A 16503-nucleotide genomic window follows, 5' to 3' on the forward strand; every position below is an offset into this window, starting at 1 on the left:
AATGTCACACGTTTTTTTAATTGTCTACACCCTGAGAGATAAATAGTCTGAAAGATCAACAAATCTTAGCTTCCTCTTACATTCCTAACAATAAAAAGGGACAAATTCTGCAGCAGGATGGTGCTCCATCACATACTCCAATCTCTACCTCAAAGTTACTCAAGGCAAAAAAGATCACGATCGTCCAGGACTGGCCAGTCCAGTCACCAGGCATGAACATCATTGAGCATGTCTGGGGTAGGATGAAAGAGGAAGCATGGAAGACGAAACCGAAGAATGTTGATGAACTCTGGAGGCATGCAAGACTGCGTTCTTTGATGTTCCTGACGACTTCATCAATAAATTGTATGAATCCTTGCCGAAGCCCATGGAAGTCATACAAAATATTAAATTTGGATCTCACAGCACCACTGCTTAATTCGCTTATGTTATGTAACATGTTTTTGTATTTGAAGCACATTTTTTGTGCAATTTTCACAGTACTTTCTGTAGGCGACAAAACTTTTGTCTTGACAAAATTTGACCTTTATGTCTTCATTAAATGATACATCTTTTTTTCAGTGAAACAAATATATTTTTGTACATTCAACATCATTTGGGAGGGTGAGCTTTCATACGAGCCATTTCTGAAACCAAGTGAATAATTAAAAGTCAGGTTGTTAGCAATTGTTTCTACAAAATGGATAAGCGACAATACTTGTCAGGGACTGTAAATCCAAATTGGCAAAAAAAAAAAAAGATAAATTGTACTAATTCATATTACAACTGTCTTCACAATTTTAATCAAATTATATTATAACCCATATAAATTGTCAAACGTCTTATTTTTTGCATTGTCACTCTTAGCAGATGTACAACACCTCAGCATCCTCATTTTAACGCCGTCCCATTGGTTGCCTGTGGCGGCTGTTTATGGCCTGGATGCGGGGAGGAGGTGGAGGGCGGGGCGAGGCGCCAGGATGGAGAGGGACCCGGATGCTGATGTGAGTGATGCGAAGGGAGAGGAGAGAGAGAGAAAATATCGATTTACGGCAAGAAAACCGAAGGGAGTGTAATACAAGGAGGCCTTTAAACCCTGCGCCAACTATCACCGAGAGCTAAAGAGGGTACCGAAGGGAGCTTTTGCTAAATAGGGGACGTTTGCGTGTGATTTGTTTTTTTGCACCTGCTTTGCGAAGATGCTGCTGTGATATCGACTGGCTCCTAGCGGGGATGTAGAAGCAATCGCTGGGTAAAGGGAGGATAGGGCAGGCGGGGAAGGACTTCTAGACGACGCCGGAATGGTTGTTTTTACGCTGGATACGCGCTCCATCCACCTTTCGAGAAAATGAGGCGTCCGTCGGACCAGTGTAACAAGCGTTTCTTGGTGGCCAACGACTCGAGGTGGTGTGGCTTATTTTGACAGGACGGCCGCTGGGTCAAGGCGCCGAAGCTAAAGCTAAAAGCTAGCCTCGCTGCTGTGTGGGAGAGCGGCGGCGAGGCTACACTTAGCATGTCGTTGCACCTGTGAGGGGGAAAAGGCCTTACCAGGAGAGAAATTATACTAAAACTCACAACTTATTTGAGGCTCTGTTGGCACGACCTTCAATGTAATAATTTCAACATTTGATTAGCTTTTGTCAAATGTGTAGTAATTATGCAAATAAGCTAATATTCCCTGCTTGAATTAGTTTGTCCTGTTTATTGTTTTTATTCGGCACTACGGAGGTAGTTTCCAAATTAAAAGGGCAAGAATTACTAAGTAGTCAGGTTTAAATGGAGTATTTCAGTGACTTTCCTCCTTATTTGCTGAGTATCTTCAAAAGTGAGCACTTTGTATGCCACAGTAACACCTGGATAAACTGTAGAATATTACAGTGAAAGCAATAACCGCAATATTTGTAGTCTAGTGTCTCTCAAGTAAGAGCAGGATGAGTAAGGAACTGTCTTTGAGTCAATCCGCTCAATATGTCGGGCCCTATCGGCTGGAAAAAACACTGGGGAAGGGACAAACAGGTGAGGAAACCATAATAAAATGTTCATGCTACATTTAAAGTCGAAATAACACCATCAAATAATTTACCTTTTTACTTTTCTTTCAGGACTGGTTAAGCTCGGTGTTCACTGCATCACCGGTCAAAAGGTGGCCATTAAAATCGTCAACAGAGAGAAGCTGTCTGAGTCGGTGTTGATGAAGGTATGCAGATTTCCTGGTCAATTTTGCAACAGTTTTCACCATTGGAAATAATATCAAGGTACAAGCACTTAAGGATATGAGTGGGGAGCATGCTGTTTGAGTCTTGGCTCAGAAACTGTAGTGTAGATCTTACATGTGCTGTATTGCATTAATTTTCAAGTTAATTCTGTCATCTTTTTAATCACACACAAAAATACACGCTAAAACCTTGGTACATGGGTAATCTAGTACGACGCATAGTATTTGGACTTTTCCCCTTTATGTCAGCTCTCAGTGTAGCAAAGCATCTGCCAATGTAAAACAATATGCAGCGGTCGGTGTTACCTCAGTAAAACGGGTGTTAATGTTGCTATTTACTGTGGTGCAGAACTACACTGCAGCAGCTTTACTACAGTAGTAGAATCATTCTCAGCTGTCCAATATTTTCTCGTGGTCTGAACAGGTTGAAAGGGAAATCGCCATCCTAAAACTCATTGAGCATCCTCACGTGTTGAAGCTGCACGATGTATATGAGAATAACAAGTACCTGTAAGTTCCCACTGTACATCCAGTGCCGTGCAAACACTTATGCTTGTTAAGTACTAACATATGTTGTGAGACTGACACATACACTCTACTGCTCAATTCACATTTTTAGTGTACAAAGCACATCTGCCCAGCTGAACAACATCTGAAAACGGAGAACGGAATAATTCATTTTTTATAAGAAGTATGAATAAATGATACCTGTTCATCCACAGATACCTGGTGTTGGAACATGTATCAGGAGGAGAACTGTTCGATTACCTGGTTAAGAAAGGCCGTCTTACTCCTAAAGAAGCCAGGAAGTTCTTCAGGCAGATCATCTCTGCTTTGGATTTCTGCCACAGTCACTCCATCTGGTTGGTTTTTACGTCCAAGCGCGTGTTCTTGCATTCCTTGGTTTGAGTCATTTGTGCAATTGAGCACTTATCCCATATTTACTCTAAAAGTGTTTCATAAATGCTCTGATGATACAGTGGATGAGTTGTCCACTTGAGCAAAAAAAAAAAATCTTAATCTCAAACTAGTTTTAATTCCTAAAACTTTTATCTACTATGCACGTTTATTATCGTTTATAAAAATGAATGAATTAACTAAAACTAGAGTTGAAAAAACATTTTCGTTAAATGAAAGAAAAACTATCACTAAACGAAAAATACAATAACTGACACTGTATTGTGCCTTCATAAAATTACTGTATTTTATTTTGAAATTAAAGACTCATTGTATACCTTTTTTTCAAAATGTTACCTTTTTTGAGTTGTATTATTTTATTCATTTTGAATCCGCAACCTAGTAAACAACCTAAATAAATTAAAACTAATACTAATTTTTAAAAAGTCATCAAAAAACAATAACTTCAAGAAGAATTAAAACAAAACAAAAAACTGAAAATACACTCAAAAACAAATCAAACTGAGTTAGAGGGGACAGAAATCTATAGAAAACTAAATTATTATGAACATTTAAAACTATTATAACCATGCTAGTATGATTTTAAACTGTTACTTTTCACAGTTTCAAACTACATTCATTTTAAAATAAACAAAAAGATGTGACAAAATTGCATGGTGATTTTATTAATGATTTAGTTAAATTGTATTGCAGATAAATATTTATTAAAATGTATCAGGAAGTGTGGTAGCTTAACTGTTTATGTATAGATTGATTAATAGTTTGTTTGAGAATGACACTTTTAAAAATTACACACTCACAAATACATGACCCCCATTTGATGATCATTACTTATGCATTGATACAGCCACAGAGACCTGAAGCCCGAGAACCTGCTGCTGGATGAGAAGAATAACATCCGCATCGCTGACTTTGGTATGGCATCACTCCAGGTGGGTGACAGCCTGTTAGAGACCAGCTGTGGGTGAGTGTCTCTGTGAATTAACTGTGTCACATGTTTACACTGTATCACTGCAAAAACACCCAATTGTAGGAATGCATGTAATGCAATTATTCTCTTCTTTCAGATCACCACATTATGCGTGCCCTGAAGTCATACGGGTAAGTGGCCGCACTTCCAATTAAGGAATATTTGTTTTATATGAGCCAGATGATGTCTGTTTTTACAGTAAATGTTGATTTTCTGTGACATAAGAGATTCTGTCTTTGATAGGGGGAAAAGTATGACGGAAGGAGAGCAGATGTATGGAGCTGCGGGGTCATTCTTTTTGCTCTGCTGGTGGTAAGAGTTATTGTCTGACTACAAGCGGGAGAAAATGAATGGATAAATTAGTGGTTGTCTTTTCTTATAACCAATTCTTTTTTGTATGTGTCACTATTTTGCTTCCTGTCCTCAACAGGGCGCCCTGCCGTTCGACCATGACAATTTACGTCAGCTTCTGGAGAAAGTGAAGAGCGGCGTGTTCCACATGCCACACTTCATCCCCCCGGACTGCCAGTCCCTGCTCAAGGGCATGATTGAGGTCAACCCTGAAAAGCGTCTCACGGTATGTGATAGCCCTCATAATGAAAATCTGCACTTGACGGCCGTAGATACATTGGGGCAAATAAGTATTTAGTCAACCACTAATTTTGCAAGTTCTCCCACTTGAAAATATTAGAGAGGCCTGTAATTGTCAACATGGGTAAACCTCAACCATGAAAGACCGAATGTGGAAAAAAAAATAGAAAATCACTTTGTTTGATTTTCAAAGAATTTATTTGCAAATCAGGGTGGAAAATAAGTATTTGGTCAATACCATCTCAATACTTTGTAATGTATCCTTTGTTGGCAATAACGGAGGCCAAACGTTTTCTGTAACTCTTCACAAACTTTTCACACACTGTTGCTGGTATTTTGGCTCATTCCTCCATGCAGCTCTCCTCTAGAGCAGTGATGTTTTGGTGCTGTCGTTGGGCAACACGGACTTTCAACTCCCTCCACAGATTTTCTATGGGGTTGAGATCCGGAGACTGGCTAGGCCACTCCAGGACCTTGAAATACCTCTTACGAAGCCAGTCCTTTGTTGCCCTGGCTGTGTTTTTTGAATCATTGTCATGCTGAAAGACTCAGCCACGTCTCATCTTCAATGCCGTTGCTGATGGAAGGAGATTTTCACTCAAAATCTCTTGATACATGGCCCCATTCATTCTTTCCTTTACAGAGATCAGTCGTCCTAGTCCCTTTGCAGAAAAACAGCCCCAAAGCATGATGTTTCCACCCCCATGCTTCACAGTGGATATGGTGTTCATCGGATGCAATTTTGTATTCTTTCTCCTCCAAACACGAGAACCTGTGTTTCTACCAAAAAGTTCTATTTTGGTTTCATCTGACCATAACACATTCTCCCAGTCCTCTTCTGGATCATCCAAATGCGCTCTAGCGAACCGCAGACGGGCCTGGACATGTACTTTCTTCAGCAGGGGGCAGTGCAGGATTTGAGTCCCTGGTGGCGCATTGTGTTACTGATAGTAGCCTTTGTTACTGTGGTCCCAGCTCTCTGTAGGTCATTCACGAGGTCCCCCTGTGTGGTTCTGGGATTTTTCTTCACCGTTCTTGTTATCATTATGATGTCACGGGGTGAGATCTTGCATGGAGCCCCAGATTGAGGGAGATTATAAGTGGTTTTGTATGTCTTCCATTTTCTAATAATTGCTCCCACAGTTCATTTCTTTACACCAAGCGTTTTACCTATTCCAGATTCAGTCTTCCCAGCCTGGTGCAGGTCTACAATGTTGTCTCTGGTGTCCTTCGACAGCTCTTTGGTCTTTGCCATAGTGGAGTTTGGAGTGAGACTGACTGAAGTTGTGGACAGGTGTCTTTTATACCGATAATGAGTTAAAACAGGTGCCATTAATACAGTTAACGAGTGGAGCCTCGTTAGAAGAAGTTAGACCTCTTTGACAGCCAGAAATCTTGCTTGTTTGTAGGTGACCAAATACTTATTTTCCACTCTAATTTGGAAATAAATTCTTTAAAAATCAAACAATGCTTTTTTGAACCATTAAAAAAGAAAAAAAACTAGAACTGCATAACAAGTGAGTGCCCTTGCACTGAAACTTGATTTGAAAAAAGAAAAAAAGAAAGAAAGAAAACCGTGAATCAAATTGTAATCATGGTATGGGTCAGAAAAGTAGCAAATAGAAATGTATCTAAAATTGTTCAGCCCTACTTGACTGTAAAAACCCATCTTTCTTGTGTGTTCTATAGCTGGACACCATTCAGAAACATGCCTGGTATCTGTGAGTATATGGTGGTTACTGTTTTGTGGCATATGATGCTACATTTGATGACACTAATTATACATACTGTGCGTCACATACTGTATATGTGTATGTCTCCAGGGGTGGCCGTAATGAGCCTTGTCCTGAGCAGCCTCCTCCCAGAAGAGTGTGTGTTAGGCGAATCTTATCCTTGACTGAGCTGGACCCAGATGTGTTGGACAGCATGCACTCACTGGGCTGTTTCAGAGACCGTGTCAAGCTCACGCGTGATTTGCAATGTGAAGAGTAAGCCTTCGCCCCGTGGCCTTCACCTTAAAATGTTTCTTAAAGCCTTTCGTTGGCCTGGTCCAAACTGATAGGTTGGCTTTCATTAAGACCACTTTTGTTGTTGTTTTTTTAACAGTGGACTTTTGCCAAAGCTTTAACTTATAGTTTATGGTGATTCTATTTCAGGGTGCATTGTTTACAAGCGCCTGCTATCTTTCTAATTTGTGGTTTTAATTCACACTCATGTTCTATAGAATTGAGGAATTTTTATAGACAAAGAGAAATACGTTAATAGTGCTCTTCAAGCCAGCAAAAGAAAATGCTGCCTGCCAAGCAGTCCAACATAATGGCTAATAAAACGAAGCTGTTGACTTGAACAGAAAGAAGGGAGGCCATAAACGACTGGACTTGGGCACTTATTCCAAAAACTGGGAAAGAAGTTGAAAGACATTTGTTTAGAAAAGTAAAACAAGAAGATTTACACTTTGAAAACATGTAGGCAGGCTTAATGAAAGCACAGCTGCTCATATTCGAAACGGGTGTGTTATATGATTCTTGAACTGTTCCTTTAGAGAAAACCAGGAGAAGATGATATATTACCTACTACTAGACAGGAAAGAGCGTTACCCCAGCTACGAGGACGAGGATTTGCCTCAACGCAATGACGCCGGTCAGTCTTTAGGTGGCAGCGTAGCTATACTGAAGGGATGTTGTAATAGTAAAACTGAAATAACAAGCATTTGTCTCTCCTTTTCCCAATTTTTAATGGGCGGTGTGCAGATCCTCCCCGAAAGCGCGTGGATTCCCCCATGCTGACGCGCCATGGTCGCTGCCGTCCTGAGAGGAAGAGCCTGGAGGTGCTGAGTGTCACAGAACAAGGCTCTCCCACGCCTCCTCGTCGTGCTCTAGACGCCGCACACAGCCAGAGGTATAATATTAAACTCACTTCAAAGTGTTTATGATAATGTTGATGTGTGAAATTTTGCCGATGTTTGAATTCCTCAGGTCTCGCTCAGTGAGCGGAGCATCCACTGGTCTGTCCTCTAGCCCTCTCAGTAGTCCCAGGGTAAGACTCAGCTGTTGCTTACATACTTACGTGCAATGGCTGAACACAAGACATTTACAATGGTTAAAATTTAACTTATTTATTACTATAGTAGCAATTTTTTTCGGATAGATTTGGTTGTAGATTCTGACAGAATGATGTTTTATGAAATAACAAACTTCAAAAGTCATAACTCCCAGAAACATCCATTTATCCATCTCTTCTAATCATTTTTTAACATGATCACAAATCAAGCTCCTCAGAATAAACCTCACGCGGCAGGTTTGTGTAACATTTTCACTTTTCTATTGTCTTCATGTCCACTTGTCTTTTACATCCTGCATGAGCAACAAACACGTATGAATATTCAGGAAAGTAATGTAATCTTTGCACATTTCTCTTAACACCGTAATTTACCTTGTTGCTACAGATAAAGAATGTTTAGCCACATTTTAGGCTTTCACTCAACACTTTCACTACTCACAAGATGCAGTCTTTTGTCATGAAGCATGATATTCATTTCCATCCTTCTTTCTCCATGTTCCATCCCCTCTCTTTCTTGTTTACCATTTGCCCCCCCTCCCAACAAAACCCCGCTCCCCAGTCCTACCAAAGCCCCATTTTCACTTTCAGCCAATCAGATGTCACCTCCACCGCCGCCACTACCCAAACAAAGGAGCCCAAACAGGGAAGCGCCACGACACCTCGCTGCGCACGGGCTCACGACAAGCCCAAAGCTTGCCCCAATCCAAAGACCCAGACCTTGCCCACCAAGGGACCAGCCGAACGGCTTCACCTTCAGCCCATCAAATCCCTGCCTCTGCACAACCCATCCTCTCGCTCACCCTCTCCCTCTCCGCTGCTCTCACCCATTCCTCGTTTTTTCTTCCCTTCGTCCTCTGTCCTAAAGTCCGTGACAAAGAGCTTGTACCCAAACTCTACCCACTCTGTGCCGCAGGTCACTCCCCAGGGCTCTCCGTTGCCCACGCCCTTGGGCACCCCTGTCCACCACCCTCACCACCCCTCCTCTACCCCGCCTTCCTCCTCCTCATCCTCATCCTCCTCGCGGGCAGAAGGAGGGGGCGGGGTGGGCTCTCTGTCACTCACCCCACCCTCAAGCCCTGGAGGTGGAAGCGGACTTGCAGCCAGCAGCTCTGCGCATTGGAGGACTCGTCTCAATTCTTTTAAGAACAACTTACTGGGCTCGCCGCGGTTTCATCGTCGCAAACTGCAAGGTGAATGGCTCTTTCTGTTGAAAATATGTAAGTCATTCATTTAAAGGGACAGATAAGACCCATCTGCCTCAAAGTTTGACGTACTGTGCGTTCAGAGATGCTCTTCTGCCTACCTTGGTTGTAACGGGTGGTTATTTGAGTCACTGTTGCCTTTCTATCAGCTCGAACCAGTCTGGCCATTCTCCTCTGACCTCTGGCATCAACAAGGCATTTCCGCCCCCAGAACTGCCGCTCACTGGATATTTTTTCTTTTTCGGACCATTCTCTGTAAACCGTAGAGATGGTTGTGCGTGAAAATCCCAGTAGATCAGCAGTTTCTGAAATACTCAGACCAGCCCTTCTGGCACCAACAACCATGCCACGTTCAAAGACACTCAAATCACCTTTCTTCCCCATACTGATGCTCGGTTTGAACTGCAGGAGATTGTCTTAAACCATGTCTACATGCCTAAATGCACTGAATTGCCGCCATGTGATTGGCTTTAAAAAAACCTTTAAAAATAATAATAATATATAAGAAAATATTCACTATTAACTCATAGACCATTAGTTCAGGTGAACAGAATGTATGGTATTCAAAAAGTAGGTGTTGTGATTGTTAGTAAAAGAAGAATTACATGTATATTAAATAGACCCGTTGAAAATGCTAGATGTCCAGTTCATTTTGACTGAGAGGGTTGGCAGCGAAAGATGGCCCTAAAATAATTTCAATATCTAGCGCTGTCAGTGGCACCCAATGAGTTAAATGAGTGCCCTAAGGACGAAGTATGCAAATAGCAAACTTCTAAAAAGTTGTCTGGTATGTCTTAAATCTCAAATTTTACTTCAGCTCTATTGCATGACAAGTTGTTTGATAAATTTTCTGATAATTTAGGAGTTTGTTGTGAAATTATTTTTAAATGGTTTTAAAACAGTGTCAAAAATTCTTAAACTTTACTTGAAAACATCAAAAGTGTAAAGGATGCACCAAACTTACCAAATAAGTGTCTCTTTTAGTTCCAACATCAGAGGACATGTCCAGTTTAACTCCAGAATCCAGCCCCGAGTAAGTCATAATGTGCAATGACAACAACTTTTACAAAGTTTTGCTCTCTCCTTGAATGTTGTTGAATGTCTCGTGTTATCACAGGCTGGCCAAGAAGTCTTGGTTTGGGAACTTCATTGGCCTGGAGAAAGAGGAGCAGATCTTTGTGGTGATCAGAGACAAACCTCTGAGTTCTGTCAAAGCTGACATTGTCCACGCCTTCCTGTCTGTAAGTATCTGATGTGGCCTATCTATCACGCATATCAAAGGTCACAGGCTTTCAGGAAGCATGTTCAAACTCACATTCATGTACTTTTTTTCCTGTCTTTATATCTGTGTTCTCTTGATTTCAGTTCTGCTCACATGTGGCACGCTGATGAATCACTTTGCTTTTGCCTACGGCTCACTCTTTCTCTCTTCTCCACACCCTCACCCTCACCTTTTGTCTCCCCTACACTCACGTCGGCCCCCCGTACCTCTCCCGCCTCGTAAGTCTGTCGGGCTCTCTGCTTCTTCTCTGTCTCCCCACCACGCAGATCCCGTCACTCAGTCACAGCGTCATCTCCCAGACAAGCTTCAGGGCCGAATACAAGTCCTCCGGCGGCCCTTCCGTCTTCCAGAAGCCCGTCAAGTTCCAGGTGGATATTGCCTTCTCCGAGGGAGAGAGGGAGCGGGACAGGGAGAGGACCGAGAGGGAGGGAAGGAGGGAGACGGGAATCTACAGCGTGACGTTCACCCTCATATCAGGCAAGTTGGAAGTGCAGAGCGTTCCATCTTTTTGGCTCACAGGTCAATTGCATGGCACTTGTAGACAACATAGACATTATTTGAGGAATAGTAACAAGGTAAAAATGCTTTTCACTATAATCTCTGCCTTTTGTATTCCCCGTGTTTAGGTCCGAGTCGCAGGTTCAGACGAGTGGTGGAAACGATTCAAGCCCAGCTTCTCAGCTCCCATGATCAACCCCTGGTGCAAGCCTTATCTGGTGAGGTTGTGATCCATGTTTCATGTTGAATGTGTAGATGAGAGCAGACGGTCTAAACAAGTGGACACTTTGTAAAAAAATTAAAAACAAAAATTAAAAATGACCAGTATTACATTGACATATTGCATTTTGAAGTTACAAATAAGTTTCAGTAAACGGTTTTGCATAGTGCCATAAGAATTTGCAGTCAATAGACATGTTCATAGGCGGATCTACTATTCAGGCGAAGTAGGCCCTGTAGACCTTAGGCCCCCAACCACTAGGGGGCCCCCCAACCAGCTACCGTTGCCCCAACGAGCAAGGGCTTGGACCACTGGAGCCAGCAGCACCTCCAACTATTCGTCATGTATAATTATGTCAGCATACCAAACAAACAAATATCAAAACAAAAAAGAAAGCCATTTGAATGCTGCATTTATATTACAGTATCTCTCCCGCACACACACGCACTATCAGTCGCTTAGCTTCATTTAGCGCCGTTTAGCTTTGCTTTGCTCCGTTTAGCATCGCTTAGCTGTTCGTTAGCTTCACTTAGCTCTCCCGCGTTTTTCACGCCACTAAGCTCGCTATTTTTACAGCTCACTTGCTACTTTGCACGTCGGCTATCGTTTATTTCGAACACATGGGCGAACATGCTTTCCATGAGAGGCAAAGCGCAGTGATGGAGAAGTTGAGAACAGGCCGCGAATGCCTCTTTTAACTTTCTTCTTCTTCTTCTTCTTCTTCACACCGAACATAAAATACACGACAGCACACCCTGTGGCGAAACAATGCAGTACAGTTCCAATCAGTCATACAATAGCACTCAAGAGCTGGTTAACAGCATTTGCTAACGAAAAAAAATTAAATCTATTAGTGACACCACAAGCAATGACGAAGAATGTTTTTTTTACGGAGTGTAAAGCTTTCAGTTAGCGGTTTAGCGAACGTACCTCCGGTGAACATTTAAAAATAAAAGCACGTTGTGTTCGTCATATAAATAACGATTTCTGGAATTAATCCCACATACTTCCGAATTAATATTATAATATGTTGAGTAAATACTACAGTATACAGATTCTACACTAAGAATAGCTTTCAAATTACACTCTTTATGACAAATATGATTGGCAATGAATAACTATTATAATTATTATACTACTATTATACATAGTAGTATACTATAATATTAATGCTAGAATTTTTTAAAGAATTGTTTTGAATAATGTAATAATAAAGGCAAAGTCAGTGTTCTGAATCTATTTACTTTCCATTCTTTTGCACTAGTAAATGCTATCAGCATTTAACCTCATTGGGTATTTGTGATTAATTATTGTTATTTACATGATTATGTGTACTTTAATAAAGAATTTAAGTGTTCCAAAATGGTTTCGTGAATTAATAAGCGTCAACAAAAAATTCATTGCTAAATTTGTTTTTTTTAAAAAAAAAGAAAATTATTAGATTAGTCGACTAATCGTAAAACTAGTCGGCTGACTAATCAGGAGGAATTGTCGTTTAGGACAGCCCTAGTGTACCGGAACATATTTCCTCCACACCCTTCTCACCTTTTTAACCCCTGACCCATGAAGAGGGCCCCTGGATATGTTCGCCTTAGGCCCCAAAATTGCCAAGTCTGCCACTGGACATGTTAGTGCTGTATTTACTCTTTTTCATTCGAACTAGGGCTGCAGCTATCGATTATTTCAGTAGTCGATTAATCGATAAACTAGTTAGATCGAATAATCGAATAAGGAACATGAAAAATTAACATAACTGAGCTAAGCCTCAAATGGTATTTAAAAATAAATAAATGAGGGTCTATGTACAACAAAAGAAAAATTGGCTAACTTACTTAGCAAAAGTCCGTTATCTTAAACGGTATAAAATTATAACATTTTTTTCCCAATGCTCTTGACAAATGGTTCAGACATATATTCCCACAAAAAAACGGCTAAATATATCTATAAACCAATTTACCAATGCATTAAAAAACATAAGTTCAAACACTTAGCTTACGTTGGTTGGTTTTAACAGGCAGCAGTTGGATTCAGCCATGTGAAATGAGGCAGACCAGAGTGCATCCACCCTAATCAATAAAACTAAATGCAAACACTTTCAAAATAAACCATTACAACGCCACTTTAATTAAACGAATACTCGAAGCAACAAAATTTAATCCGAATATTTTTTTTTCAATCGAATACTCGAGTTAATCGATTAATCGTTGCGGCACTAATTCGAACATTTACTGTAATTATGACTTAACTACCGCATTAGCATAGGTTAATGCCGTAATTTTCAGATTTTAATCCGATACTTTTTTCATCCCCTTTGAACCCTTGTCCATATAGCCCAGTATGGCTAATTCATAGATTTTTACAGGCTAATGATCTGCATGCCTTTTGTGTAAATATCCCATAATATAATGGGGACATCTGCGGCTTGCTAATACAGTGGGGAGAACAAGTATTTGATACACTACCACAGTGGGGAGAACAAGTATTTGATACACTGCCAATTGGTAGTGTATCAAATACTTGTTCTCCCCACTGTATGTCAACGAGTACAATTCTCTCATAAGAATTTGGTGTGTGCAGTTTGTAGTCAGGTGTGCCTTAATTAGGGTAATATATTTGGATGCACTTCAACCTTACGAATTCATGTTGAAATATACTGCTTGTTTTTTTTTTTTTTTTTTTTTTTTTTTTTTTTTTTTTAAGAATTAGAATTTTGAACACGTATACAAACAGCTGACTTTTAGTTTAACTTACTGAAAATCGCCTTAAGTCATTTTCTCCCATTGACTGCGATAAAAGTCTAAATCCATTTGGAGTGGTAGGGTTGGCAGCGATTATTTGCTGGCTACCCCTTCCAGTTCAAATAGATTGGATATTGATCACCATCAATGGCAGTCAATGAGTTAAATATCATCAAATGCTCATTTGCTCGCGTCACTCACAGTCGTAGAGTGACTTTCCTGTTCTCGTCTGCTGATCCCTTCCCAGACGAGAAGAATGGCCGACCCCACAGGACCCCCACCCGCCAAAATTCCAGGCGCTCAGAGGGTGGGGGCGACAGGTGCGAGTGGGGTGACCGAGCCGACGGCGGAGGCATAGGAGGCAGCGGGGGAGTTCTCCAGCGCAGAGGCTCGGCAAAGGAGAGAACCCGACTGCTGTCCACCAACGGAACCCAATCGCAACCGTAGGTTAGAATGGAAAACCACGCCGCAGGATGCCTGACCGAGCGACATCCACCCTCTTGACTTCATCTTCAAGCATCCCTGCAAACCACGAGCTCCTTCCTCAACTAAGTGGGAGGTGCTTCGATGTTAGCAAGTATTGAGCCTTCCCCCATCATGCTTTTGTGTTTAACAATTGTCTTGATCCCTTTGGACGACCCGGATTCCAAACCTTCGACGAGAGCAATGGAATCCCCCTTTAATGAATTGAAAACATAATACGTGAATGAGTAGTTTGGTATCCCACCGTAGATACAGCTTCTCCAAATCAAACTAGTACTTTTGAAGTGCTAATGTGCATGCCAGTTAGCAAATCAGCCTGCTAAAGGATGCTGACAAGACCTGATAGCTAGCCTACCATAAGCAATGTACTACAGCATCTGATACCAAAAAGAATAAGTTGTGTTGTGACGGCTCTCTAGATGACACCTAAAAATTAACCAGTGCGTGTCCATGTCAGTCTCAGGTGACATGCAACTAGTGGTCATAACGACTAGTCCATTTTGAAAGACATCGAGTAAGTCAGTGGCAGATTAAACCTGATGCGATCTGAGCGAAAAGGTCCTGATCTTCTCAGGAAGTCGGCGTCCTACCCTGACTCAAAACCAACAAAGTAAGCTATGTAAGTGAATGTGAAAAATTATTTTTTTATTTTCTCGTTATTTATTTCCTTTGAGGACGTGCAGTGATCGCAGCAAGACAGCACAAGTCAGTGCTGGAAAGTGGAAGCTGCCTCTTTATTTTATTTGATTATTTTGCCCTTTAATTTCTCCTCAGAGACAAGATGAACTTATCCATTTGCGCTCCTGTTACTCTGAGGAAAATTATTTTTTCATTTCAACAGAAATATGAACATGACTCTATGGAGAGAGGAAAAACACTATTTGTGACTATGTTCATGATCCTCATCACAGTTGTTTGTCCTTCATTGAAAGAGAATGACATTCGTGGCCTGTGCAGCTTCAGACTGAAGCCTCCTCTTCTCGTCCAGCTTTTCTCCTTATTGTCGGCAGAGACGACCCACATGGATATGTTGGTGGTTTTACGGCTCACTATGTCACATTCCTGGTTGACCTGGACTTTGTGAAGGGAAAACAAGCAAAGTGTCACTCATCCTGCCCCCTCACAACGTCGTACAGTATTACTCAAGTTCTCTTATAGACTAGCTGATGCCCATCACCAGTCTTCCATACAGCACAATATGCAACAAATGTGCAGGATGTTGTCCAACGAAGTTCTAATGTGGTTTTGGTTTACATATTTATTTAATTCTCCCACTATTCATTAACTTTATTTAACTTATTTGCATATTTATACCATAGATATTATCTTTTCCATCACATTACTTTCAGCACTTTTCAAATGTGAACGACCATGATAGCAGAACAGAGTAATCTTTGTTTTTCCGGTTTTTAATTCATCATGGTTTTCACTGGTATGTGTGGGAGATTGGTGGTTGATGGGAGCGTAACAATGAGTTAATTGAACTTTTAAGACGCCGCACAGAGCTTGTGTGACAGATTAGCAACTAAACTCTTAACAGGCATGTCATTTTACCGTCACACTTGTCGATATGCTCCATTTCTTGCTTTTCCTTGTCACTTCGATCCTTTTGTTCATCCTCCACATGTTGTGTAGCCCTCATCAGAACACAAGAAATCGTCGTTCGCTTCACTGTGTGCGCTCACGTTTTGATTGCTCACCATCATTCAGTTCATCTTTCTCTTCTACATGCCACTTTCACCGTCATTGACCCAACTGTGGCCAAGATTGTAAACTATTCTCCATCCATAAGGGTCAGTAGAATAAGGTGTTTGAAAAAGAAATGTCTGTATAATAATTTAAATATAAAAAGTGCACTATTATAACTATTGCCTGTGATTTAAAAAAAAACAAAAAAACAATTATGATTGAATTGATGGTCAAAATAAAGAGAGATCCACCTTATTGTTATGGTTACAATAATAAACCCTAAATCCATGTGTCTGACAACTATGATTTATAACTATCATTAAGGCAGAGACTGAGCACACGCTGAGCTTCAAATTCTTTTTCGAAAAATATTGTCTTCTTACACAAGGAGGAGTATCAAATCTCGTGGTGGGACGGATCTGGCCCCCGGTCCGCGAGTTACACTGACCTCATAGTCATTTTTAAACAAAATGGAATATTTTTAGGGATAACGCAATGGTGTACAGTGATCCCTTGCTACTTCACGCTTCAAACTTCACGCTCTTAGTCCATCGTGGATTTTTTTTTTTCAATTTAAAAGAAAAAATACAGATGAGCTGTCCGAGCCAATCCCGTAGTCTCCCTCTCCCTCCCTCCCTTTCCCTGCTCTTTGTTGGTC

At 41.0% G+C, this 16503-nt stretch overlaps 1 protein-coding gene across 8 annotated transcripts; it reads left to right on the forward strand.

Moving 5' to 3' along the window:
• Window positions 1–944: 944 nt before the first annotated feature.
• On the forward strand, window positions 945–16439 carry brsk1a (BR serine/threonine kinase 1a). Of its 8 annotated transcripts, XM_057826932.1 has the most exons (20): window positions 947–1995; window positions 2082–2176; window positions 2619–2704; window positions 2917–3057; window positions 3960–4076; window positions 4180–4213; window positions 4326–4394; window positions 4513–4659; window positions 6363–6394; window positions 6497–6661; window positions 7216–7313; window positions 7424–7571; window positions 7649–7709; window positions 7944–7970; window positions 8647–8923; window positions 9920–9968; window positions 10053–10176; window positions 10484–10694; window positions 10844–10930; window positions 13906–16434. In XM_057826932.1, the coding sequence occupies exons 1-20, from the start codon at window positions 1911–1913 to the stop codon at window positions 14118–14120; spliced, it is 2268 nt and encodes a 755-aa protein (XP_057682915.1). In that variant the 5' UTR covers window positions 947–1910; the 3' UTR covers window positions 14121–16434. The 8 variants fall into 8 exon arrangements, with proteins under 8 accessions (XP_057682914.1, XP_057682912.1, XP_057682911.1 ...); XM_057826931.1 differs by lacking the exon at window positions 7944–7970 and having other exon boundaries at window positions 945–1995; window positions 8293–8923; window positions 10441–10694; window positions 10844–10933; window positions 13921–14069; XM_057826929.1 differs by lacking the exon at window positions 7944–7970 and having other exon boundaries at window positions 946–1995; window positions 8293–8923; window positions 10844–10933; window positions 13921–16439.
• The last annotated feature ends 64 nt before the right edge of the window (window positions 16440–16503 follow it).

This window comes from Corythoichthys intestinalis, chromosome 21, assembly GCF_030265065.1.
Source record: "Corythoichthys intestinalis isolate RoL2023-P3 chromosome 21, ASM3026506v1, whole genome shotgun sequence".
In the NCBI taxonomy this organism is placed as follows: Eukaryota; Metazoa; Chordata; class Actinopteri; order Syngnathiformes; family Syngnathidae; genus Corythoichthys; species Corythoichthys intestinalis.

What these genes read in the sequence shown, in the direction of transcription:
- brsk1a (XM_057826928.1), top strand. Translation starts at nt 1,911, where the DNA reads ATGAGTAAGGAACTGTCTTTGAGTCAATCCGCTCAATATGTCGGGCCC. An exon ending in CTGAGTCGGTGTTGATGAAG is followed by an intron (nt 2,177 to 2,618) that starts GTATGCAGATTT and finishes TGGTCTGAACAG; the next exon opens with GTTGAAAGGGAAATCGCCAT. An exon ending in CAGAAACATGCCTGGTATCT is followed by an intron (nt 6,395 to 6,496) that starts GTGAGTATATGG and finishes GTATGTCTCCAG; the next exon opens with GGGTGGCCGTAATGAGCCTT.